General features: G+C 40.8%; 2 protein-coding genes across 2 annotated transcripts in view; one reads left to right on the top strand and one right to left on the bottom strand.

Moving 5' to 3' along the window:
* The window catches only part of LOC117817031 (leptin receptor overlapping transcript-like 1), a 762,389-nt gene that overhangs the window by 137,991 nt on the left and 597,369 nt on the right, over positions 1 to 27,029 (top strand). The window lies entirely within an intron of this gene.
* Positions 1,391 to 25,796, bottom strand: slc49a3 (solute carrier family 49 member 3). The gene is made up of 10 exons (XM_034689464.1): positions 25,384 to 25,796; positions 18,688 to 18,846; positions 18,220 to 18,436; positions 13,835 to 13,911; positions 11,435 to 11,572; positions 7,203 to 7,319; positions 6,837 to 6,989; positions 6,546 to 6,703; positions 5,368 to 5,471; positions 1,391 to 3,970 (listed from the first exon to the last, which is right to left on the bottom strand). The coding sequence occupies exons 1-10, from the start codon at positions 25,549 to 25,551 to the stop codon at positions 3,804 to 3,806; spliced, it is 1,458 nt and encodes a 485-aa protein (XP_034545355.1). The 5' UTR covers positions 25,552 to 25,796; the 3' UTR covers positions 1,391 to 3,803.

The raw sequence follows: 27,029 nt of genomic DNA, 5'->3' as shown, positions 1-27,029 counted from the left end.
CAGTGTGGTTAGGGGCAGTTAAAGGCAAATGAATAAAAGTGAGTTTTGAAACGACTTTTAAAAGTCTTGATGGTGGGGGAGACTCAGACGGTGGGGGGAAGAGAATTCCACAGTTTTGGGGCACAGATGGAGAAGGCCCTGTCCCCATATCTCTTTGTCCTTGCTGTTCGGACAGACAGGAAGTTTTTCTGTGATGATCTGAGAGCTCTGACAGAGTGATACAGAGACAGGAGTTCTTAGATGCAAGTGAGGGCCAAACCATGAAGTGCTTTTTAAAAGACAAAATTCCCCTAAAAGAACAAGAAAATATATTTCTTTCAGACAGTTAAAATAAAATCAGGAAAGGCTCTTTGATAAAAGTATGTTTTCAGAAGAGATTTAAAAGAGCTCACTGACTCGGCAGACATGATCTCCTCGGGCAGATTGTTCCAGGGTGTCAGACCCCTTACTGTGACCACCCTGTCCTGTTTTGTTTTCATTTTCCTATTTGGAATGCACAATAAACCTCTGCAGAGGATCTCAATACATGCGTCGGCTAGGTACTAAAAGGTCTGCTCTATAGCTTGGAGTAAGTCCATGTAGAGCTTTAAAAGTAATCAGTAAAATCTTAAAATCAATTCAGAAACATTCAGGGAGCCAGAGCAAGGAAGTTAAAACCAGAGAGATATGGTTGTATCTTGGTTCTGGTTAAAACCCTGTCGGCTGAGTTCTGTACAGCAGGGGTTCTCAAACTTTTTGGAGCCAGGGACCCCTTACAGGTGAGAACATTTTCAAGGACCCCCTCATAGTTATAACACAGACTAAGCACATGCTTACTACCATTTGCACTCTTTGATGCCGATGAACGATTTGCATTGCAAAACCTATCAATGTAAATACTTCAGACCTGTTCCATAGTGATAAACAGATAACACTTCAATTTGAATCATGTAAATACCACTTGTATTCTTTAAAACAGAGGGTCATTTCATTCGTTGTGGACTCAACATGACAGCATTTATACTTTTCAAGTGATTGATCTTAAACGCTTTCAGAAAATTAACAGTAGCAAGACTCACATATCCCCTTGAGACACTTAATGGTGTAACAATGGTGTATATGCTGTTTTTAATGACACAGCACAATTTTATAATTAATTAGAAAGGTATTCTAATTATTTCACGGACCCCCATGCTATGGTTCGCGGACCCCTAGGGGTCCCAGGACCCCACTTTGAGAACCACTGCTGTACAGTTTGAGGACAATGGAGGGATTTTTTGTGCAGGCAGCTAAAAATAGTGTTACAGTAGTCCAGGCGTGAGGAGATAAAAGCATGTGAAATCGTCTCTGTGTCTTTAAAAGTTAAAATGGACCAAATGTCAGAATTAAAAGCAGCACTCAGGACGAAAGGAACAGAATACTTGAGATGTTTATTGACAATTCAGGACATGAAGACAGAAACAGTCTTAGACTAAGAGATTAACCAAAGGTACCAAATATTCCGGCCTCTCTGTAAAAAAAAAAAGAAAAGGGTTTGGCAAGTAAAATGTCCTAAATGAAAATGTTACAAATACAAAATGTGTTGGCTTCAATAAGAAAACAAGCATCCAGTGCACCTTAAACATGGTGTAAAAATGTGTCATTCACTGCCGTCATATATACAATCTTTGCATCAGGCAGAGTTTCTTCTGTCAGTGGATTTATCCTCTTTATTGCACAGAGCTCACAATCTGTAAGGCTTCAAGACTGACGCATATCAAAAGAGCCAAACAGTTTATTAAACGTCAGGGGTTTCTTTAAGACGGTTTTATTCTCAGAAACGTTTCTTAAAAAGTAGAAAAGTCTGGTTTAACGTTCAGCTAGTTTCAAGAAATCCTTGATTTTTCAGAGACTTAAAACCACTGATACTCGTTCAGTTTGATTCAGAGCAATTCAGTGAACACACTGAATATAAAGGGGTTTCTTTTTACACTATGATGAGAAACATGCCGTACAAAACACTCCCCTGCAAATCCAAACTGCAGAAATGACTGATTCAGTCGGTGAACTGAAGACCAGAGCTGACTTCTTGATATATTTTCTAACGTGTAAACTATTTTCATGCCATGGTAATGTTGAATTTCAGGGGGAAATATTCAAATTAGAGCGGGCTGATGAAGCCACACCAGAAGAGTTCATGTTCAGAGAGCTGGAATGAGAAAATGTAATAAACTAAGTCGTCTTCAGGAACTCAGTCTAATCTAATCCAGTGATAATGGCAGGTCTACGAGTTTTCCTTATGAGAGTGAAAACTTGAGGTGTCTGTCTACCTTTCTATTGCACAGTGTAGACAGTCAGTCTGGAACTCTTTAACTCTCTCTGTAACATTTTCTGTAGTTTCTACTCAGTGCTCAGGTTTTCATGCGGTCTGTTGGCACACATTGTGTCAGTGAAAAATAAACTATCAGTACCAGGAAACTACCTGAGAGAAAAACCATGTCTGGAAAAGGAAGAATGCAAAGCAGCTAACAGACTAGCTGTTATTTGGGTCACATGACTGTCAGTGAGAGTAGGGCTGGGCGATAAATGGACAGTGATAATTATTGTGATATCATTTTTCTCAATATAACAAATGTACATTAAAAATTTGATATATTTAAACCTGTAATTACACACCCCAACCACTGGAAAGGGGGGGGCGCGCGCTAATGTGCCTTAATCTAGTTGCCAATAGACAGAAGAAGAAGACGGCAGCCAATCATGTTGCAGGGTGAGAGGTAGGCGGGGCTTAAAGACGTTTGGAGACGTTTTCAGAGCAACACCGACACTGAAAAAACTCAAAACCTACCAGCTCAAAGCAGAGTCGTTAGTTACACTTCATAAATTAACTTTCAGGATGTGGGGACAGCGGCAGAGGGTGTTTGACTGTAAGGTGTTCTGCAGTTGGATCTGCTTCGTGGAGAAGCTTGGCTCAAACTGCCTCTACTTTAAGGAGTGCCAGCACACCTGGGAGGAGGCCACAGAGAAGACCCAGGACACGCTGGCGAGATTATATCTCTCAGCTGGCCTGGGAACGCCTCGGTATCCTCCCAGAAGAGCTGGTGGAAGTGGCCGGGGAGAGGAGTGTCTGGGCTTCCCTGCTGAGACTGCTGCCCCCGCGACCTGGACCCGGATAAGGGATGTGGGTGAAGGAAGAGCACAGTAGGAGCTAACAGACCCTCTGGTTTCTTCAACAATCCGCCTTTAAATTTAAATGAAAAATAATAATTGGATAAATATTGTGATAATCATCGATATCGACTGATTTGAAAAATGTAATTGTGATAATATCTTTTTTTGATATCGCCCAGCTCTAAGTGAGAGGTCACAACAAACAATGAATATGGATACACAAACTCCTCTGTCATTGGCTGAGAGCAGCCATATTCAGTTAATAACCATGGTCTCCACATTTGTCAGAGAAAACTTAAGATAGTGTAGTACAACATGAGAAATAAAAAGAAAACATGTTCAGTAGAGGAATGTTGACTTCCCCAGCTCAGTGAGATTTTGAGAACAAAGTTATTTTGCCAGAAAGGCAAGAAAACAACAACAACAACAAACTCCTCCTATGACCTCTGTATGTGTAAAATAACAATTATAAGTACCTCTATTTCTCAGTTATGGAAAATGCCAACAGTTAGCAGCAACAGACCCACTGTAACCATCTGTCAACATAAAGCAAGGTACCGGTACAAGAAAAGTTTGGCCCTGATATCACACAGAAGAAAAAATCAATGGGAGCAAATCTCCAGAAAAACACCCATAATGCCCTCTGCCTGCCGCTCAGCAGCCTCTGAGGAGTTTTACGTGTTAATGCTCAGGGAGTGCTCGGTGGTCGTGGAGCCGCTGGACGGTTTGGTCCCGTACATGGCTTCCTCTTCGGCCTCCAGGCGTTTGTAGCGCGTGTGGAAGAAGAGGACGAAGATGCAGGTGAAGAAGCTGAACAGGCTGGCCAGAACCATCAGGGGCACTGAGGAGGAGGATGAAGCATCAGTAAGATACAACTGAAGTCACAAGTTCATCAAAATACCAAATTAATAAGTTGTTAAAGGTGACATATGCTCTTTTTCATCAAAATATATTGGTCTAAGAGGTCCCCACAACATGTCTTTAAAGTTTATGCTCAAAAAAACACTTTGAAATCAGATTTTGGTCTGCCTGTAAACCCCTCTTTTTCAGCCCTGCTCATAACAGGCTGTTTTCTGTGTCTGTGCCTTTAAATGAGAATGAGCTCTCTGACCACGCCCCCTCAGGAAGTGGATGTGCCTCGGCTCTCCAGCACGTTGATCTAATGTTTACATGTTGGCTGAATATACACGGCTGCTCACAGACCCGCGTTACTTCAACCCTCTGAATCTGATCCAGAATCTGATCCTGATGGAGAGGCGCCTGCAGCAGGACCTTTCTGAACCATTGGTCACAGATTCTGTGTTTCTTGTTGTTTTGTCAGTATGTCGACGTGTGTCTTGGTACACAGCTACCAACATGTAGCTATGTGGCTATGCTAACTAGCGCTAGCACTTTTCCATGAACAATAAAAATCATCCACTAGATCTTCAAATCTGCAGACGTGGGGAGTAAAACCGACCTTTGTGTTTATTAAGACAGCCTACAACTAGCATGCCTCCCTCCTAAGCTCCTTGTTAGCACACATGTGTGCAGGGAATGAAAAATGGAGGAGGGGTTGAGTTGTATTTTATACAGTCTATGGGCTGAACAAGCTCCGAGCTCTGACTTCCTGTTACAGACCGGATGGCGTTGTGACGTATGAATAACACTGAAAAGTTAAACGGCTCGTTTCAGCACACATTTACAGAAAGGTGGAGAAATCAGAACAGGGGCAGAATGGATTCTTTTCATTTTGGGGGGGTTTGTAGACAGGGACGCATATTTCAGGTAGAGAACCATTAAAAAGTTGATTTTGCATGATATGTCACCTTTAATGTAAACAGGGAAATAGAGAATCTCCTCAAGTGGAATGTAGTCCTTCTTTCTGCCTTTGTATTGAAAAGATGAGGCGGCATAGACTGTATAAATAATGGACGTAGTATCTGTGATGTCACTCATCTGTTCCTGGATGCTGTTTTGAAGCCAATCGTCGGCGGCAGCCATATTGGAAATGTTGAACTCAACCACACTTAGTGTGAGGTAAAGAGGCGGGGTTTGAGCCTCCAAGCCAACAGCTATGTGTTCCCGCCTGTCATTCAAGTCAGTCATGTCCTTATTTGGGCAAAACTCATAATCTTAATATCTTCTGAACCGTCGCGTTAGAAAAAAGTTAACCCAAATTAGACCAGTCTGCTTTCATCCAGCGAATCAGGTGTCTTCATTAGCTGCTTCTTGTTGTAGCTTGATCATGTGACTTACCTCTCCAGCTCAGGACGGTGCTCCCGCATGTTGACAACGGAGAGTCTGCGAGCCGCGTGGTCAGACCCTGAAGCAGGACTATGTACAGAACAGACTGAACCTGCCTGGAAAAGACACAAAGTAAAGAGCTTCATCAAACTTTCACATAAAGAAGACAGAAGTCCAAACACTCAACTGTGTTTAATTTGAAAGATAGAATCAAAATATAAACATCTTAACACAGCTAGTACTTCACTTTCATCAGCGTTGAGGAACTGTAGGTCATAATCACAGCTTTTCATTATTTAAATCCAACTCTAATGTCTCCTTCTGACTATATTTAATGATTTCACCGGGCCTCCTAAAAAGGACTTCCACCAGATCTGTGTTTGGTCCGTCTCCGATCCGCTGCAGTCCAGCTCAGTGCTCTTTCATCTGTCGACAACCACCGGTTGCGTTTTCAGAAAGCAGCATGGAGCAGGACCGCCGGACAGCTGGAGTCATGTGACCAAGGATTCTCCTCCTCCTCCTCTCCTCATCCATGTTGTCTTTCTGGTCCTCTGAAAACCTCTGACCTGTTGACTCCAGGCCTGGCTCCGCTCATCATGACTTTGGTTTGTTGTTGTAGTTAAGTGAAATACGATCTGGTGATAATTTTGGTGCCTGACTTCCTGTCCCGCTCCATCTGCTCTGTTGAGATTGATGCGTCGTGCTCCAGCTTCCAGGAAGAATAAAAGTCTTGTGTGTCTGATCCGGAGGGCTCCGACCTGCCAGATCAGAGATGCACCAGGAACGCAACGGAGCGGATCTAGTGGAAGTTAACACGTTGACTAGAATAGAAGATCAGATCTGGTGTTGTGACAAATCAGAGATGGGCCGGACACGGATCTGGTGGAATTTAGCCATAACAGGGTTCCCACTCTTTTCCAGAGATCATTTTCCAGGAAATTTCAAGGACAGGCTGCACGGTGGTGCAGTGGGTAGCGCTGTTGCCTCACAGCTAGAAGGTTTGCATGTTCTCCCCGTGCATGCGTGGGTTCTCTCTGGGTACTCCGGCTTCCTCCCACAGTCCAAAAAACATGCTCACCAGGTTAATTGATCACTCTAAATTGCCCGTTTTATCAAACCTCCATCCACTTCTTCACAACCTTCCCTACTGTATGATGCGTGTTCTGTATGTTGAGCTGAGACTGTCGTACCCTGATATAAAGAGGAGTCCGGCGGATGTGGCCTCTCCGACGGGATAGGAGCACTCCACAGACAGCTCCATGGCCACCGGGTAGATTGCATAACCGAAAAAGCCGAAAAGAGAGCAGACGGCGGCGATGGCAGCTTTCTGCTCCCGTAACAGAGACACCTGAGAGGAGGAGGAGAGCGGACAGAGGATAAACAGTTATACAAACAAGGCTGGGAATCATCTATGGAGTAAAAGAGCCACGGTCATTTCTCTATGCACACGTATGAAACTCTCTTGTGTCTTATATTCTCACCACTGAGAAGGCGATGCAGGCCAGAGCGGTCAGGCTCAAGTTGATCTTTGTGACCTCGATGAAGTGCTTCGTCCTGTCCACGTACAGACCCAGAACACCAGCGCCCACGATGCCAAACACGATGAAAAGAGCGCCACAAATACCAGCAAAGTCCTGCAGAAAGAAAGGAGATTACAGGTTTATTCAATTAAAAAGGTTTAATTAAAGCAGCTTTCTGTGCACTTTGTTTTCTTCCATCAGTTACTTAAGCTAACCTTTGTACTACATATACCTTTAGACTGACATTTATTAGTCATATGTATCCTATAACCCCTCATTTTCCCCCCATAGATATCAACATGATGTCTTTTCCTGCAGTGTACTTACATTGGTGTAGCCCTGCACGCACATGATCTGCTCCAGCAGCGTGGAGAAGCAGCTGAAAACGCCCATGCCCGCTCCAAAGCTCAGCAGCAGGATCAGGTAGGCTTTGTTCTTCATTAGCTGAAGGAGAGAAAGACAGACAGGATTTGTGAGAGAAACCTCGCAGGGAAGAAGTATCACTTTCAGCAGCAGCTTCTGAAAGTGGGGCAGCAGGACAGAGTGAGGACGTCCAGGGCCTGTGTCCACTGACAGCATTTCATGTGCCGTTGTCTATCCACACCGGAGGCGTTTAAGCATTTTTATCTTTTAACCTAAACTCAAAAAGGTCATCAGCTCCAGCCGTTTGCAGCTATATGAGCGACAGGTTTTCAGATTATTGTATACTGAGGTTATACCTGATTAAGCATGCATGGAATTTTGATAATAATCCTTTTCTGTGCAAGAGAAAATCAAATAAATTCAAGGAAAGAAAAAGCAGTTTTTCTTTGTATATTTCCAGAGAGAGTTCGGGTGATCACTTCAGGTTCGACTTCCCTTCCTGCCAAAGCATTTCGCAACGTTCCTGTATCCTTAAAACTCAACAATCGACTTGGCGAGGACATTGTTATTCCAACATTACGCAATGTTCACGAGTTAAGACTTAAGGGCGGGCACACGGCATCTCCAGAGCAGCATGAGAACAAACGGCCGAACAGAAGGGCTCAACGGCAACAACTTATATTAGCTCTTACTTCTCTTTTAGCAAGGCGTAGAATCCTACTCCTCTGGAAAGCCTCCAAACCTCCTTCTTTATCGTTGTGGCTTAATGACGTTATATCATTTCTCAAATTGGAGAAGATAAACAGTGAAGGGTAGTTCTAAGAAATTTTAAAAAAATTTAAAAGTATTTTCACTCATTGCCAGTCCTTCCTCTAACCTAGACCCCCTCCAACTTCTCTCTTTCTTTCTTTCTTTCTTTCTTTCTTTCTTTCTTTCTTTCTTTCTTTCTTTCTTTCATTTTATTAATGTTTGTTTGTTTTATTCCATTGCTATTTATCTATTTGGTGACTACTGTATTTAAAACAATGTATCTCATTATTTTACAGAGGGAAATTGATTTCTTATAATTTTCTTTGAATGCAGAGGCAATGTTCATTGTTTTGTTAGGGGAAAAAAAGAAAAAAGATGGGCATTGTACATTTTGAATTGACATCATTGTATTTTGCTCTGATTGTGTCCCTAATAAAAAGATAAAAAAAACAACAAAAAAAAAAAAAAACGTATATAAAACAAAGTATAGCCTCTAGCTTTGTTATGCAGACTGAAAAGGAATGTTTCTAAAGCTCCTGTGACAAACTCTAGTGTTGATTCTAGCGCCCCCTGTGGACAATGCAGTACCTTGGATGTCTTGCTGTGAATCTCTGCTGTGTGAAAAGCAAAATATTGGGGCCCAAGCATCGACAAGGTCAGCGTTTTCTTTCTTTCTTTCTTCACCAAACTTCACAAACTCATCAGGCCTGGTGAAAAAAATTGTCCCAAAAATGGCTCAATAGCGCCCCCTTTATTTTTCCCCATTTTATTTTTCCCAGGCCAGCCCCTCAACACGGTTCAACCTACATGCATGAAGTTTTTCCCTCATATCTATCGGACCGAGACCTACAAAAAAGCCTCTTAACGTCGTGGTGAAATCCCAACAGGAAGTCAGACATCTTTTGTTGAAATTCTGGCACCCGAATTTGCAAGGGTACATATTTGTGGCAGCGGCAGTAGCTCAGTCCATAGGGACTTGGCTTGGGAACCGAAGGGTCACCTGTTCGAGTCCCAGTATGGACGAAGTTTGGCAAGTGGACTGGTGGCTGGAGAGGTGCTGGTTCACTTGCCTGGGTGCTGCCGAGGTGCCCTTGAGCTAGGCACAGAACCCCCAACTGCTTAGGGTGCGCTGGTTGATGGCAGCATCCTCACTCTGACATCTCTCCCAAAGTGCATGTCCACTGCATGTGTGTATGTATATATATATACCAAAAACTGTGCGTGTAGCATGACCAAAAAACAACATGAGTGAAAAAATTGATAAAGTACGTTTCTTTCTTTCTTCTTCTTCTTAAGAGATCTCGCCCTAGGCTTTTTCTCTGATCAAGTCCGAACCACGCACATTCTGAAGTAAACACATCGACCAACTAGCACCACCTATTGGACACAAGAGGTATGTCCTCTCATAAAGTGTTTAACATGCCTCCCATCATAACTGCTTATATGATGTGGAACACCCTACCTGAGGATCTGAGGGCGGCCCAGAGCATAAATATTTTTAAAAGCAAACTCAAGACCGACCTTTTAAGTCTCGCTTTTAACAGAGTTTTATTTTCATTCTTAATAATTCTATTTATTTATTTATTTATTAATTATCTATTTCAAATGTATTCACTTTTATTCTACATTATTTATTTATGTACTTATTTATTTATTTTAAGTCTAGCATCTTATGTTCTTTTAATGGTTTAATATTTTAGTCTTTTATAATCTTAGAAAGGTATTTTATTTTGGTGATTTTAATTTCCTGTGTTGAGTTTTAACATCTTATTTTACCTCCAGTGTTTCCTCATTAAGATATCATCAGAGCGTTTCCTCAGTTCGTTCAGCAACTTCTTTTTTATTTCATTTATTTATTTTATTTTTATTGTTTTTATTACTATTGTTGCATATTGTGTTCTTAACCTTAAGGATTATGGGGTGGGTTTGGGGTCGGGGCTGGGATGGGATCTTTTTCTTAATTTATTCTACTGTAAGTTGTTTTTATGTACAGCACTTTGTGTTACAATGTCATTGTATGAAACGCGCTTTATAAATAAAGTCTGATTGATTGATTGCTGATGATGATCTGTCACAGTTTGAGCCTAGACCTCATTAAGGTCCTGTTGGTTGCACCTGCAGCACAGTAACGGCTTGTGTGCAGGCATGCAGCGGTGGTTGCAGGTGTGCGAGGACCACTTCAACACCACTTACAGCTTTAATTTGTTTTGAAGCACGCTTTCGGACTGGCGGTCATGCCGAGGCATCAGAATTTAATTCAGTTTGTTTAATAACCAGCTAAAAACCTCACAGGAGCAGTAAGCAATTACTTTAAATTCCCACCAAAACATGAGGCTATTTATAGACTGCAGTTAATTGAAGATGCGAGCTGACGTGTTTATTATGGCCGCCTGTGTGTCTGCTTTACTACCTCCATGACCTGCTTCTGACCTGTTTCACAGAGATGTCATGTATCACTGTCTGTTGGATCTCTTTAAATAAGTATAACAGATATTAATGCAAAGTTTTATATATATAAAGATGCATAGAAACACTCTCTGCAGCTAGGACTAAAGTGTGAGCGTCACATTTGGGTGGAAATGTCACGGATGCGGGTGAGAACACCATCACTGCAGGTTGAAATCCAGCTCTTAGTTATGCTGCTATAGGCTTAGACTGCCGGGGGAACTGGCGCACTGACACACTGGGATCCTATCTCACCCCCAAACCCCTTCATCACTTACTTTAACTCTTCCTGTCCCATTAAAGTTACTAACCATAGACCTTTCTGGAGTCCCTGAGCTCCCTTGTCTCGTAGGTTCCTCTGGATCTCTGCCGTAGACGCCCTCCTGCTGATACGGACGTGCTGGACTACTCATCTCATCACTATCACTGCTCCCTCTCTCTCTTATTCTCCTCTATCCCTCTTTCCAGACCCAACTCGGTTGAGGCAGATGGCTGTCTAACATGAGTCTGGTTCTGCTGGAGGTTTCTGCCTGTTAAAAGGAAGTTTTTCCTCACGGTTGTAACTTGCTAAATTCTGCGAGGTGCAATGCTCATGATGGATTAAGGTGGGGTCAGACTGAGTCTTGGTGTTGGGTCTCTGTTCATAATTTAACATAGAGTGGTCTAGACCTGCTCTGTTTGTAAAAGCGTCTTGGGATAACATTTGTTGTGATTTGGCGCTATACAAATAAAGATTGATTGAACTCTGAGTTTGTCGTTTTGTTTTAAAACAAATGCTTCTTATAGATATCAAAACCTCAGAGGCTTTAAAGTCACGATGATGGTGAAGTTATCCTCCTAGTGCAGTGACATGTCTGTAATTTGGCCTCTTTGGATTCAGAGTTTATTTAATAGTGTTCAGTTACAGTTTTCCCCTCATCAAAGCACTCTATATTGAATTAAGTTTCGTCCTTCATCTCCTTGCACATTTATCTCTCCCTCCCTCCCTCCCGTGCCCTTACCAGTTTGAGCCCCTCCAAGAACGGCTCGGAGCTGGATGCCTCCGCGCTGGCTGACGGCGGCGTCGGTGGGGTGCTGCTCCGTATCCCCAGCGTTGCTAGGAAACAGATGATGCACGTCGGGACCGCATAGCACAGCAGCTACAGGAGGAGAGAAACACACGTAATGTGTTGATAAATGAATGCCAGCACCTTAAATCAGACACCATTTATCATCATTAGCAGGTGAAGTGACCAGAGCCAGAGAGCCTCTCAGTTCAGCTGCTGCACCGCTCTCTATTAAAAGCTGATGTCTCATAATGCCCCCGTGGAAAACCTCTAATGCCCGGCCCACAGATGGATTATCTTTATCAGATGTTTGGGGCATTTTTGTCTTTGTAATGGCGTCTTCACAGTCACACACTGGACCAAAACTTCCTCCAACTCAACAGTTCCAAAACCAAAGCCATCTTAGTTGCTTTAAGTCACCTTAAGAATATATCAAGGATTAAAGGACTTATGTCTCAGCAGGATGCAGAAAAACTCGTCCATGCATTTATCTTTAGCAGACTAGACTACTGTAACGGGGTCTTTACAGGACTCCCTAAAAAGTCCATCAGGCGGCTGCAGCTCATACAGAATGCTGCTGCTCGAGTCCTAACAAGGACCAGCAAAGTAGACCACATCACTCCAGTTCATAGATCCTTACACTGGCTTCCTGTCTGTGAGAGAATAGACTTTAAAATCCTGCTGATGGTTTATAAAGCACTGAATGGTTTAGGCCCAAAATACATTGCTGATCTGCTGCTACTTTATGAACCACCTCGACCTCTGAGGTCATCAGGTACTGGTCTGCTTTCAGTCCCAAGAGTCAGAAGGAAACATGGTGAAGCAGCGTTTAGTCATTATGCACCACATATCTGGAACACACTCCCTGAAAGCTGCAGGTCCGCTCCAACTCTCACCTCTTTTAAATCAAAGACTAAGACTTTTTATTTGCCACTGCCTTCCTATCTTAGCTCATTTTAACTCACTTTAAATTAAAATTTTAATGTAGTTTTTAATATATTTCTAATTTTCCTTTTCTGTTTTATCATATTTGTCATTTTAATTATGTTTCTTTTATGCCTGTCTGAATGTTTCCAATGCTTTTAATGTTTCAATGTAAAGCACATTGAGTTGCCCTCGTCTATGAAATGCGCTATACAAATAAAGCTGCCTTGCCTTGCCTTACCTTGCCTTGCCTTGGCACCCCCCACCAGACCCAGTCATCTCCACTTACCACCATATCCTTCACAGGCCACAACATTCCCCTCTCATCCATAGCCACAAATCTTGGAGTCAAAATTGACCCTCTCCTCACTTTTGAGGCCCACATCAATAACATCTGTAAAACCTCCTTCTACCACCTCAGAAATGTCTCCAAACTCCGCCCCTCACTCTCTCTCCCTGATGCAGAAAAACTGGTCCATGCCCTTGTCTCCTTCAGGCTTGATTACTGTAACGTACTTCTCATCGGGGTCCCTGGCAAAAGCCTTCAAAAACTGCAGTTCATCCACAACCGCGCAGCCAGGGTCCTGATGAGAGTGCGTAAACACGACCACATCACACCCATCCTACATTCACTCCACTGGCTCCCGGTCTCATACAGAATCGAATTCAAATTCTATCTGCTCACACATCAGTGCATCCATGGAAACACCCCCACATACCTGAAGGAACTGCTACACCCACAAGCCCTCCGCTCCACCAACACCAACCGCCTCCACTGCCTGCCCTCGCACCAGACTCTGCACCATGGGAGACCGGGCTTTTTCCTCCACTGCCCAGCGACTGTGGAATGCTCTCCCTGACCACCTGAGATCACCACAGACTACTGACTCTTTTAAAAAGGGACTAAAAACGTTCTTATTTCAGAGGGCTTCTCCCTAGTTTTTATTCTCCTGGTTTTATCCATAGTTTTTATCTGACCTTCCACAGTGCTTTAAACAAGTGTCTGCATTTTACTGTTTGTTTTTAACCCTGCTTTTATTCTTACTGCCCTTTTATTATGCCCTGTAGCACTTTGAGATTTGCTCCAAATGTAAAGTGCATGATAAATAAAATTCATTATTATTATTATTACAAGAAAAAAGGGAGAGAAAATCATTTAGACAACACAAAGACGTCTCTTTGCTGCCCAAACCGCCTCCTCCTTGGTTGATTATTTGATACTTAAAAATGATGGAGCAGATAAAGCTTTTCACCGTTTCCATCAAAGCATTACATTTCTAATTCACTCATATCATGATGTAACTTTGCTGTTTCATGTGGTAAGTGTTCAGCAATACTCAGATCAGCACTTTAAAGCTCAACCAAAACCAAAAACCAGACTCTCAGCCCCAGAGTTAAAGAGTTAAAGTTTTATTCCCCAGCGTCACTCACCAGGGTTGGGATGTGTGCAGATGTTTGAGCGATCATGGGAGAGATGATGTTCGCCAGGAGGATGCCCAGGGGATTGGCTGAGGAGGAAAAAGAGAAATGTGATTCAGGCTTGTTCTGTTTCTTGTCCTGTTAATGCAGCCTCACCACGCTTTCTGTTCTCTGTTTCAGTTGTCCTTTTTCTTATCTTTATGTATCTGTTTGGATGTAGAGTACATTTTGAAGCTGTATTTACAAGATAATGTTCGAATGACCTTATCTATGACTATAGAATTACAATTGAAACATTCTAATCACTCATTTCTGGACATAGTCTTCATTAGGCTGAGTATGCATGAGAATTTGCTGACAGGATAAAATGTGCTTCCCTGCAGCTGAGAGCACGTGCTTAAACGGACCCACTTCCTACTTTTACACAGAGCATGAACACAGCACATGACCTGAGGCCCTGCATTAACCACTGCTTCTTCCAATCTCAACAAGGGATGGAATTATGTATCTAAACATTGTATTATACCAAAAGTGACACAGTTTGAAGCACATTCACACTTGCCTTTAGACAAAAGCCTCGTCCACAGATGTTGTAAATATTTAGATAACTGGGCTTCAGATATTTAACACACATAATGCTCATTTTCAAGTTATTTAATTCAGGGTTCCCACTCTTTTCCAGAGATCATTTTCCAGGACATTTCAAAAACAGTTTCAGTGATGATCAAGCTGGTATGACAGTCTAAATTTAGTTCCTAAATATGTTCCTCTCAGTGGAAGTCTACACTGAAAGACGTGCAGTATATGGCTATCAATCAAATCATCTCTTACATGCTTAAAAATTATGGCAAATTGATTTTAGAATAATGCAACTGCAGATGTAAAGCACTTCATTAGTGCAGCCAAGTAACAATGATGTCCAACTCTCATGTTACAATGTCATTTAGCAGACGCTTTTATCCAAAGCGACGTACATACGAGAACAAGAACAACACAAGCAAAGATCTAGACAAGAGGAAACAAGATCAGTAAGAGTAACAAAGTGCTTCAAGTCAATTTGGGTGCAGGTACTGCCAAGCAGTGTAAAGGCAATGCACAAAAGTCAGTAAGGATTTTTTTTTTTTTTTTTTTCAAAATAAGGAACATCTACAATGCAGCAACCAAACAATTTAAGACCTTCCATGATCATCATCAACAATTAAACTCACCACAATAATGACCAAAGTACCAAGTGCTGGGTCACTCAAGAGCTGAACACAGATTCCCAGAGTAGAGCAGGACAGTGTGAGTCAACTGTAGCTGGAAGACATGATCTGCCACTGGGGACAACAGTGGAGAATATTCTAGCTAAGTGCATAGTGCTTCTTAAAGAGCTGGGTCTTTAGCTGTCTTTGATCTCAGCTTTCTCTTTTCTCAAAAAATATAAAATTAGCTAGGTAAAAAACAAAAGAGCCAGCAAAGGAAGCTGCCTTACTGAGATAAATAAATAATAATCAGAGGATCAGTGCTTAAATTGACCTAAATAGAACTAAATGACAAAAATGGCCACAAATGTTGAATGGGGATGTGTTTTTTTTAACCGTGTCAGATCGCACGCAGTCCAGTTGGAATAATTTTCCAGGACAATTGACTTTTTCTCCCATTTTCCAGATATTTTCCAGGACTGGAAAACTGGTCAACTGTTTTTTCAAGGTTTTCCAGGTTTTCCAGGTTTTCCAGGACGCGTGGGAACACTGTTAATTGTCCCTCTGATAGCTTTGTCGTAACTACAGCTCAAAAAACTCTTAACTTATCCGCAGACTGGTGACCTTTAGAAACAGCATTGCAGCCTCTGTCTAAAATGCTTCATTCCAGCTTTCCCAGCATTCCAGAGCCAAGCATTCTAGAAGCATCCTCTGCTGTTGCTCTGTTGCAAAGTTTTGTTTCTCAATCTTGAATTTATCATTTTAAATAAAGAAGTATGGCTGTATGTTTTGGACCTCCAATCTGACCCATTTCTGCATGGTAAGTTTCATTATTCTCTTTTAAGACGATTCACCAATCTGTGATGTCACAAATTGAGCAAATCTCATGTCCCTGTAGTACAGCTCTCGTAGTTCTCGAAGTCTCATGTTGTATTTACTCCACACACGCACACATTCACCTCACAACTGGAACCGTGGCCTACCTTTTGTAATGACGTGCAACATTTTAACTTTGTTAAAACATGACTCAGCACAATACCCACCCCTTTAAAAGGGCACTTTATTAATTGTTAATTCACCTGGCTGAAATAAAAAGGTCTGAAGTTATTGGATCGTTTGTTTAGCCCCCGAAGAAGTTGTTTCTTGAAGTTGGCGCTATATACACTACCAGTCAAAAGTTTGGACACACCTTCTCATTCAATGGGTTTCATTTATTCTAATTATTTTCAACATTGTAGATTAATACTGAAGACATCAAAACTATGAAATAATCTGGTTTTGCCATAATCTGGATTACAACAGTAGTTAAATAGAGCTATCCATTGTGTACTAACCCTACCTCTGAACAACACAACTGATGGTCTCAAACACATTAAGAAGGCAAGTCATCCTACAAATGAACTCTTGACAAGGCTCATGTTAATTAGAAACCATTCCAGGAGACCACTTCATGAAGCAGACTGAGAGAATACCAAGAGTGTGCAAAGCTGTCATGAAGGAAAAAGGGGGCTACTTTACAGAATCTAAATTATAAAACATATTCTGCTTTGTTTAACACTTTTATGTTAATTAAATAATTCCATATATGTTCTTTCATAGTTTTGATGTCTTCAGTATTAATCTACAGTGTTTCAATTCATTAAAATAAATACAAACCCTTGAATGAGAAGGTGTTTCCAAACTTTTGACTGGTAGTGTATCTACCAATTATTGCTTAGATATTATATTTAGTATGATAAAGTTGCATGTTTGATGTATTGTATGCTCTCTCGTGTATGGGTGTTGATGTATTTATATTTTGTGTGCATTGACTTGTACTTAAATAGACTTTCTCTAGTCTTTCCGTTCACTCAAAGCGCTGTTACACAACTTGTCACATTCATCCTTTCACACCACATTCATACACTGATGGCACCTGGCTGCTGTAGTAGGAGACAGTCAGTATTCACTAATCCTGTTCATATGGATTCACTCACAGCTGACTGTATCTCTTGTGTTTCAGTGTCTTGCTTAAGAACACTGCAGCGTGTGCCTGCTGGAGCTGGGATCAAACCCCCAACCTTCTGACTGAGAGATGACGGACTACCGCTGAGCCACCGCCGCCCTGAAGTAAGAAAATCCCCTTTGGGTAAAAAAAGCTTTTATTCATTCATTAAGTAAATCTGATAATACCTCGAGTTGTTCTTGCCCTCTTTTTTTTTATTTTCTAAAAAAAAATAAAAAAAATACCTTTTTGGAAATCCTCTTAATTACATAATCTCTGAGCATAATCCCACATCTTGTTAAGGGCTGCTTTAACAGCTTCATCTGGTAAAACCCATTTAAGCTGCAACAATGGATGTTTTTGGACAAAGAAGGTAAAAGAACACAGTGCCAATAAATGTCACTCATGGACAAGTTGTTGTGGCTGATGCGCTTAGCACTCGTGAAAACATGGGGGGAATTGAAAGTGAAGTAGACATGCATCAAAGGGTCGAGGCCGGGGGTCAGATGAAGCTGTTCTGTGATTGTCTCAGTGCTAACTTTTGGTAACACCACAGCAAATCAGGAGAGACACAGTTTTAAGCCTTTTGTACAAAAAAAACAAGAAGGGAAACTGAATTAAAAAGCATATCATACTAAAAAATGTACTTATCATTATAAATGATCTTTGTTTTAAGCCTGATATTAAACCTGTGTGAGTGAGTCTTAATCCTTGAGAAGAAGTAAAATCTAGAATAGAATTTAAAATCAGGCACCCTCGCATCTTAAAGAGCTCATAGTGCCCTATTACCCCTCTAGAACTCTACACTCCCAACATGCAGGCCTGCTAGTTGTACCTAAAATCTCTGAAAGTAGTATGGGAGGTAGAACCTTCAGTTATCAGGCCCCTCTCCTTTGGAATCATCTACAAGTCAGGGTCTGGGAGGCAGACACCCTCTCTACTTTTAAGAGTAGGCTTCAAACTTTCCTTTTTGATAAAGCTTATAGTTAGAGCTGGATCAGGCTTGGACCAGCTCTTAGTTATGCTGCTATAAGCCTAGACTGTTGGGGGAACTGGCGCGCTGACACACTGGGATCCTAGCTCACCCCCTTCCCCCCCAACCCCCTCATCAACTACTTTAACTCTCCCTGTCCCATTAAAGTTACTAACCATAGACCTTTCTGGAGTCCCTTCAGTGTGTGATTACGTCACACTCAGCTCTCATCCATAATGAACAGTGAATCACTCACACATAGAGGCGATGGTGTTCGCTGTGGCGCGCTGGTGTTCCGGGAACCAGAGTGCGGCCAGCTTTGTGGGAGTGAAGATGATGAGGGGCTGAGCCAGGGCAGCGAGGGTCTGACCAAACATCACCATGGGGTACTGGATAGTAACCGAAACACCAACAGGGGTCGCGCAAAACCGCAGCAGAGCTCCAAACATGTTCAGCCAGGCGCCCAGGATCAGCTGCAGAGATGAGACGGCAGCAGGGTGAAAATATGGAACCGGTTCAAGATTATTTTGTCTGAATGGTGATACAATCTATGGTGTGAGGATGCTATGAAAAATCTGATGATACACCCCTGGATCAAGTCGATTAGAAGAGTCCCAGTAAAAACCAAGCATGCAGTGTTAACAACAGAAGCACTGAATGCTGAGATAACATCATAACAAAGGAGCCTCAGGGGAGGCCTCAGGTATCAGAATGAGGTCTGTACCGTGATTCGTAGCCCGAGGGTGTCCAGCATCCACGTGGTACCCAGACTGAGCGGCACAGCCACCACCATGGCGACCAGGGACAACCAGTTGATGTCCTGCAGAGAGACCTTCAGATACTCGGCGGACTGGTCCGCTACTGGAGCAAAGGTTAGCCATAACTGGAAGAATGAAAATGGAGAGATTCATGACACAATGAGGTGTAGACTTTAAAATAAGTATTATCTACTCTTACAATGTTAGCGCTGAAACTTATTCAACATAAGACTTTATTAAAGGTGACATATTCCGCTCTTTTTCATCAAAATATATTGGTCTAAGAGGTCCCCAAAACATGTCTTTAAAGTTTATTGCTCAAAAAAACACTTTGAAATCAGATTTTGGTCTGCCTGAAAAACCCTCTTTTTCAGCCCTGCTCAGAACGGTCTGTTTTCTCTCTGACCACGCCCCCTCCGGAAGTGGGTGTGGCCTCGGCTCTCCAGTACGTTGATCTAATGTTTACATGTTGGCTGAATATACACGGCTACTCACAGACCCGCGTTACTTCAACCCTCTGAATCTGATCCAGAATCTGATCCTGACAGAGGGGCGCCTGCAGCAGGACCTTTCTGAAGGATTGGTCACAGATTTAGTGTTTCTTGTTGTTTTATTTGTCAGTATGTCGACGTGTGTCTTGGTACACAGCTACAGCTATGACATGTAGCTATGTGGCTATGCTAACTAGCGCAGGGCCGTGTCCGGCACGCTTGTCCTTGACGCACATGTGCAGTAGTGGTAATCAGGGTCAGCCGTGGTAATCAAGGTCAGCTGTGATGTCACCGGACAAGTTATGCCCAAACAGTATCATGGCTAGCCGGCTAAGGAGCTCGAAAGTTTGGGAGCATTTTTCCAAAATAAAAGAGAAGAATGTGGAATGCAAAGAACTTGCCTTCCATGGCAGTACGACGGCGATGCACATAATCTGATTCTTCAAGTAATCTGATTGTTTTAGATTGAACAAAGCGTTCATGCTTCAACATTCAAACAATAAACCTTATTATAACACAGTCATGAACACTGTAATGTGACCGCTGCTTAAAAGGTCCTGAGACAGGGATGTAAAACAAAAGAGTGCTGCAGAACGCAGCAAGCAGAATTCAAACATGTAAATGACCTATAAACTAAACTGTTAGACTACGAAGTGCGGCACCGGTCCAAGTTCTCTGAGACACACTGAGTTCAGTCCTGCAGAGGAGCGGGTTAACTCTCAAGAAAATCAGCTTCACTCAAACTATTATTTCACTGTAATACCACAAGGGATGGGTACCTTTCACATTTGAACCGATATGGTACCGATACCCGGTACCTGGGAATTGGTACCGGTACTCAACGGTACCAATTTTCTGTACTTTTGTGTGTTTATGCGGTAATAAATGTTAATTTGTTTAATAATAAAATCTCTTATTTGAATCTTATTTGATTTAACATGAAATGAACAGAAACAGGATTATATAGGTGATTAGATATATTAGCTGACACGTGCTCGTGGCGTCTAATTGCTCTTTTGGGAGTTTATCAAAGAACACGTGAATGTCTGCAGACGGGGAAAAGTCAGTTCTCCGTCTCTTTATAATAACAGGACACACAACTTACTTGTTGGGCATTCACTCACACAGGAACGGTTATATTGTTAATTGTGGCGGCTATTTTAGATTTAGTCTTAGTCTAAGTCTTAAGACGAATATGCCTGTTAGTTTTTGTCACATTTTAGTCTTTTCAGCCCTTTATAGTCTTAGTATAGTTTTAGTCACATTTTAGTCTTTGGTTTTTGCCAAAACATTTTCTCTCTTTAAAAGAATTCATGTAGTCCATCAGATATCAGTATCAGGGTTACCAAGTGTTCAAATAGTCAATATTTCACTCTTTTAACACTTTTGTGTAATAGCTGAAGTTAAATGATTTAGCCTGCTAAAACGTAAAAAGAAAACATTCTTGATGTGACCACTATGAAGATATTTTGATTCTCTTGATTCAAATAAAAATGCCATGGACACAATATAAGGGCTGTGTTGCACTTTTACGACGGTCCCTGAATGCACCTCCCCGCGACAGAGGCACTGGACAGACAGTTCATGGCACTCTGAAATGCATCTGCATCTTTGATGACAAGTTGATCAAAACTTACTAAAAGTGTCTGATGTTTCACCAAACTGGATTAAATCAAGCTGAAGACGGGAGCTTTTTACGGTTATAGCGTGGTACTGTTTGATTTCACGTGAATCGGTACTCGGTAGTACCGACGGAATTCGATCGGTACCTATAAAAGTACCGAATTCGGTACCCATCCCTAAATAGCACCATGTCTGTAGCTTCTCTTATTGGACTATTATATCGTATTGAAATGTAATAGTGTGCCTGTATTTTTCCCTGGAAGTGTATGTATGTCACACGCTGAGTCCTGCCACATCCAGAAATACTCAGATGATACTGCTATTGTGGCGTGTATCTGAAATGGACAGGAATCTGAATACAGGAACCAGGTTGGACTCACTGGAGGCTGTGGTGGAGAGATGCACACATAAGAAGATGGAGGCAATTCTAAATGACACAGATCATCCACTTCATAACTTCTTTGTGGAGCAGAGAAACAGCGGCAGAGGACGGCTCATCTCTCTGCACTGCAGGACTGAGAGATACAGAAAATCATTCATCCCTGCAGCCATTAGGCTTCATACCTCTGCAATGAAGTGAATTTCTTTATTTGTGTGTTTATGACACTAGTAACATTTATGAATGTGCAGCACAAGTTTGCTGTTAAAGCATCTGTTGTGTTTATGCAGCAAATTCACCTTCCTGCTGCATGTTTGTGTCGATGCATTTGTTGCATTATCAATAAAATTGGCAGCAGAGTCCTCCAGTTTGAAATCCTTTCAGCCTTTACAGAACATTTGCCCTTGTTGGCCGCCTTATGAAAGCAGGGAATTTTCATTAACCCACATTGAGGGATATTAAACATGATTTACTAAGTTTCCATGTTGGATTTTGTCCTAACACTCAGCAAATAAGTATTAACTGCATAAAAACCGTCCACAGTGAGCTGAAATATTCAGAAAATCTGGCGTGAGGCTCAGCAGAGTCTGAGATCTCTGTTCTTTACACTCATTGTGTGGTTAATAATAAAATATTTACCATGAGGCCTAACAAATGTTTCTAGGTAAACCCTTTAAAGAATGTGACCCAGTATTCAACGCCAGCTTTGTGTGAGTGACCATTATTAAAAATTGGTGGTAAAGACGCAGAGTGGTGTTGTTTTTACTTCTCATTATAGATGTTTGATACCTAACCCTCACTGGAAACAGATTCATTGTGTTTAAGTTGTTCTTTCAAATTTAAAAAAAGCATTTTTAGAAGGTTTTTTGGATAAAAAAGAAACAATTTGTGGCTGAAAATCATCCAATGGTTTAAAATGAAGTCTGAATCAATCAACAAGACAACATGAAAAGCTCAGTACAGGATTGTTTTTGTTAATTCCATCCTGATCCCTGCTAACATCCGACAGATTGATGTCTAACAGGCTCATCAGCTGTATCATGAATGAGCCTGGGCCAGCTGAGGATCCTTTGTGAGCGTGAACACCAGCCCTGTGTAAACAATAGCTCCCATAGAGAAGACCAGGGGCCCCTGGGAGCTGCAGAAAGTGTGTGTGTGTGTGTGTGTGTGTGTGTGTGTGTGTGTGTGTGTGTGTGTGTGAGAGGGGGGGGGGGGGGGGTGGGTGGGTTCCGTTTGCATGGCATAGAGGAGCACACTTGCCTCCAGGCACACTCTGCTTTACAATGACGACATCTCCAGGGAGTCATATCAAGTTTCACTGAACATTAAGGGACATCTCGTCTAAAACGCTGCGTTCACAACCACATCTGGTGTTTAACATTACCTCCTCACTCCCATCACTAAATCCAAGCACCGTACCTTGGGGGACCGGGCCTTTGCCATAGCCGCCCCCACCCTCTGGAACTCTCTCCCCCCACACATCCGTGCTTCTGACTCACTTCATTCATTTAAGAAACAGTTAAAAACGTACCTTTTCAAACAGGCATTCCCCACACATTAATTTTTCCACCTCTTCCCTTGTCGTCTGCTTGTCTTATATGTCTTTATTTGTATTTATTTATTAATTGTCTCTCTTGTAAAGCGTCTTTGAGTTATTTAAAAGCGCTATATAAAACTTAGGTATTATTATTATTATTATTATTAAGCATGTCTGACATCTGGGAAAAATACAACAACATGTCAATTTATAGAAACATTCAAAGCAGCAGATTTTATTTCCTTATATGAAAAACAGTGACACAAAGATTTAAATGTGTTCCTCCATTATTTGACTTTGACTGAGACAGAGGGCAGGACCACAACTGACCCAAAGACTAGAACAAGCTCTCCTCAGTCTGATGGGAGTTTTATCGGTGGATGCATGAATCCATCTTAAACATCACGGCTGCAGACCATTAGATGTCTGAGACACCTCAATGTGATTTAAGTTACATTTATGAGCAAAGATTTAATCATACAAGTGGTAAACTAATAAAGAAGAGTGATGGGAGTAGCTAAAAATGATATGAGGGCTGTTAATTGCTACAAAATGTTTTAAAAGATGGTAAAAAAAAACATTTTAATTGACACAATTAAAGATGTTCATGACAAATCAGAGTTAAAAGCTATTAAAAAAAAATGAAGTGCATCTAAATGTTAATGTGGTAAGCAAAATTCCAATAATATCCTTAACTTTTGCAAAAGTTGGAACAATATCTTTCTAGTTGGAGATATTTCCCTGCGTAAGATTAATTAAAGACATCATATTCTTTAATTCTTTAACTCTCCTCCCACACACACACACACACACACACACACACACACACACACACACACACACACACATATATATACATACATCTCCCCTCCTATTCTTCCTCACCCAATCATCACTGGTCATCACATTCACTGACATTAAGGAAATCTTAGTACTGAACATCAACTAACTAACTACTTCATAACTAATTAATAACTAACTCTAGCAAACACCATATAACCAATCCGTTACACTATTAATATAACATTATAGTCATTATGGCCTTCAGAAACATGTTTTTTTGGGAGGTGGGGCAGTGCACTATAGGCCCCTGTGGTGCAGCCTAAGCTTTTGTCCTTAATGGCATTTTTTCCCCCATACATTACTTTTACTTTTATACTTTAAGTAGTTTTGAAACCAGAACTTTTACACTTTTACTTGAGTAAAAAGCTTGAGTTGATACTTCAACTTCTACAGAAGTCTTTTTAAACCCTAGTATCTTAATATTATTATTATTAGAAGTAGTAGTAATAGTAGTTGTAGGAGAAGTAGTAGTAGTAGTAGTAGAAGTAGAAGTAGTGGTAGTAGTAGAAGAAGTAGTAGTAGTAGTAGTAGTAGATTAGTAGTAGTAGAAGTAGTAGTAGTAGAAGTAGTAGAAGTAGTAGTAGAAGTAGAAGTAGTAGTAGAAGTAGAAGTAGTAGTAGTAGTAGAAGTAGTAGTAGTAGTAGTAGTAGAAGTAGTAGTAGTAGTAGAAGTAGTAGTAGAAGATATAGTAGTAGAAGTAGTAGTAGAAGTAATAGAAGTAGTAGTAGTAGTAGTAGTAGTAGTAGAAGTAGTAGAAGTAATAGAAGAAGTAGTAGTAATAGTAGTAGTAGTAGTAGAAGTAGTAGTAGTAGATGTAGTAGTAGAAGTAATTGAAGTAGTAGTAGTAGTAGTAGTAGTAGAAGTAGTAGTAGTAGAAGTAGTAGTAGTAGCAGTAGAAGTAGAAGTAGTAGTAGTAGTAGTAGAAGTAGTAGTAGTAGTAGTAGTAGTAGAAGTAGTAGTAGTAGTAGAAGTAGTAGTAGAAGTAATAGAAGTAGTAGTAGTAGTAGTAGTAGTAGTAGTAGTAGTAGTAGTAGTAGAAGTAGTAGTAGTAGTAGAAGTAGTAGTAGTAGTAGAAGTAGTAGTAGAAGATATAGTAGTAGAAGTAGTAGTAGAAGTAATAGAAGTAGTAGTAGTAGTAGTAGTAGTAGAAGTAGTAGAAGTAATAGAAGAAGTAGTAGTAATAGTAGTAGTAGTAGTAGAAGTAGTAGTAGTAGAAGTAGTAGTAGAAGTAATTGAAGTAGTAGTAGTAGTAGTAGTAGTAGTAGAAGTAGTAGTAGTAGAAGTAGTAGTTGTAGCAGTAGAAGTAGAAGTAATAGTAGTAGTAGTAGAAGTAGTAGTAGTAGTAGTAGTAGTAGAAGTAGTAGTAGTAGTAGAAGTAGTAGTAGAAGTAATAGAAGTAGTAGTAGAAGATATAGTAGTAGAAGTAGTAGTAGAAGTAATAGAAGTAGTAGTAGTAGTAGTAGTAGTAGAAGTAGTAGTAGTAGTAGAAGTAGTAGTAGAAGTAATAGTAGTAGAAGTAGTAGTAGTAGTAGTAGTATCTATACTTCTACTTGAGTAATGACTGTGAATACTTTTGACACCTCTGACCATCAGCAGTTGTTTTTGACACTCCTGGGCTTCCATACAGTACAGTGTGTTCTGCTTCCACCCTCTCCTGCCTTTCTAAATGTGATTTTAAATGTGTCACCCTTTTAAATCAAACTCCCAGGACTTGTACACCAAATGCATTCAAGTCTCGTTGTCTGAGAGCTGTCAGGTCAGGGAACCAGGAACCCTTTTGAGAACTCACCGTTGCGTTGGAGCAGTTCAGCAGACACAACACCAGCAGGACAAACCACCTCCTCTTGTAGACCTTAAAGTGCAGCAGTTTCTTCAGCTCTGGGTTTGGTCCTCTCAGGACCTTCACTGCAGAGTAAACAGTCTGATAGTCAGGTGAGTCTTCTGCTCCAGCCTCCATTAGTCCTGGTGGTGTTGAAGGTCTCCCCGGTGAGGCTCGTTAACAATGTGCAGATATTCCAGACATCACCAAGTTACTACAAGCGCTCACAGAGTCCTCCAAATACAGAATCACAAGGGTTATATGCTCTTTATTACAACTGTAAATCCACCTGGTTGTCTTTGGTGGATTATAAAGTCACAGTAAACACCTAGGGAGCAGTCTGCCGGCTGGGAGAAATCTGAAAACACTCCTTCCTGTTGTGGTTCAGCCACTGGGAGTGTCACTGTACTTTAACAGAGATCTTCTAGAAACACGAGGTACCACTCTGCATTTAGGCAAGGCAAGGCACATTTATTTATAAAGCGCTTTCCAGCAACAAGGCAATTCAAAGTGCTTCACATAAAATGATCAATACAGTTAAAAATCAGCTGAACATAAAAAAAAACATTTAAATGAAATTAAAAATAGTCATTAAAAATCATAAAAACATATTAGATTGTCAGGAATAAGAAATAATAAAAAGTTACAGTTTAATAAATAAATAAATAAATAATTAAGCTTTGATTTAAAGGAGCTGAGAGTTGCAGCGGACCTGCAGTTCTCTGGTAATTTGTTCCAGATATTTGGTGCATAAAAACTAAAGGATGCCTCGCCCTGTTTAGGTTTAGTCCTAACTCTTGAAAATAATAGCTGCATTATCATATTTGATGATGTCGAACAGACAACATAAACAATAACAATGACCACACTTGTGACTCCAGCTTTAACATAAAAAACATTAGGAAAAAAATACAAAATAAAGGTAAAAATAATAATAATGATAATAAAAGTGTGATAAAAATAAAAATAATAAAAATATATACATACAGAAATATGTATATAAAATATATAAGGCATACAAACATCCACATTTCCAAATTCAAACAAAAAAGAAAAACAGCAAACCAAACAAAAACATCATAAGTTAAATTAAACCAAACTTTTAAAATACGTTTTTCTTTTTAAACAAATCTAAAGTTGCCTATGTTATCAATTATTCTAAAAAAATATTCACAAAAATAGTTAAATTTCAAATAAAATCTTGCAAAATTAAAAATCTTTCATTAGTTTTCTGTGTCTCTTTGTTGCCTGATGACCTTTAAGGTTAGGGTAAGTTAACAATGAATCAATAGAAGCATCAGAAGCAGCAAGTTAATTCACAGCACCACAGGAAATACAGCCAGGTGTGCATGTAGGTGCTTCATTTTCTGCAGACCAGCTTGATGAAGTATGAAACAACATTTAATCACGATAGGGGGTCACGATACTTTGGTAGCTATATATTTTATATATTTTGGAGGTCGCAGGCTGAAAAGTTTGGGAACCAATGCTCTAGAGGACTCTGTTGTACTAAAAGGGACAGCATAGCATGCAATCAGAGAACATACCAGGTTAATTTGGGATCTTAATCAAATTAAAATGTAAGTGTTAACTCTTAAAGCCCCTTTATCCATCCT

Source organism: Notolabrus celidotus, chromosome 8 (assembly GCF_009762535.1).
Source record: "Notolabrus celidotus isolate fNotCel1 chromosome 8, fNotCel1.pri, whole genome shotgun sequence".
Taxonomy (NCBI): Eukaryota; Metazoa; Chordata; class Actinopteri; order Labriformes; family Labridae; genus Notolabrus; species Notolabrus celidotus.
This window is presented reverse-complemented; position numbering and strand designations above follow the sequence as displayed.

Coding starts and splice junctions, on each gene's coding strand:
- slc49a3 (XM_034689464.1), bottom strand. CDS start 25,551: ATGGAGGCTGGAGCAGAAGACTCACCTGACTATCAGACTGTTTACTCT. Junction 18,847..25,383: donor TGAACTGCTCCAACGCAACG/GTGAGTTCTCAA, acceptor TCATTCTTCCAG/TTATGGCTAACCTTTGCTCC. Junction 13,912..18,219: donor GAACACCATCGCCTCTATGT/GTGAGTGATTCA, acceptor TTTCCTCCTCAG/CCAATCCCCTGGGCATCCTC.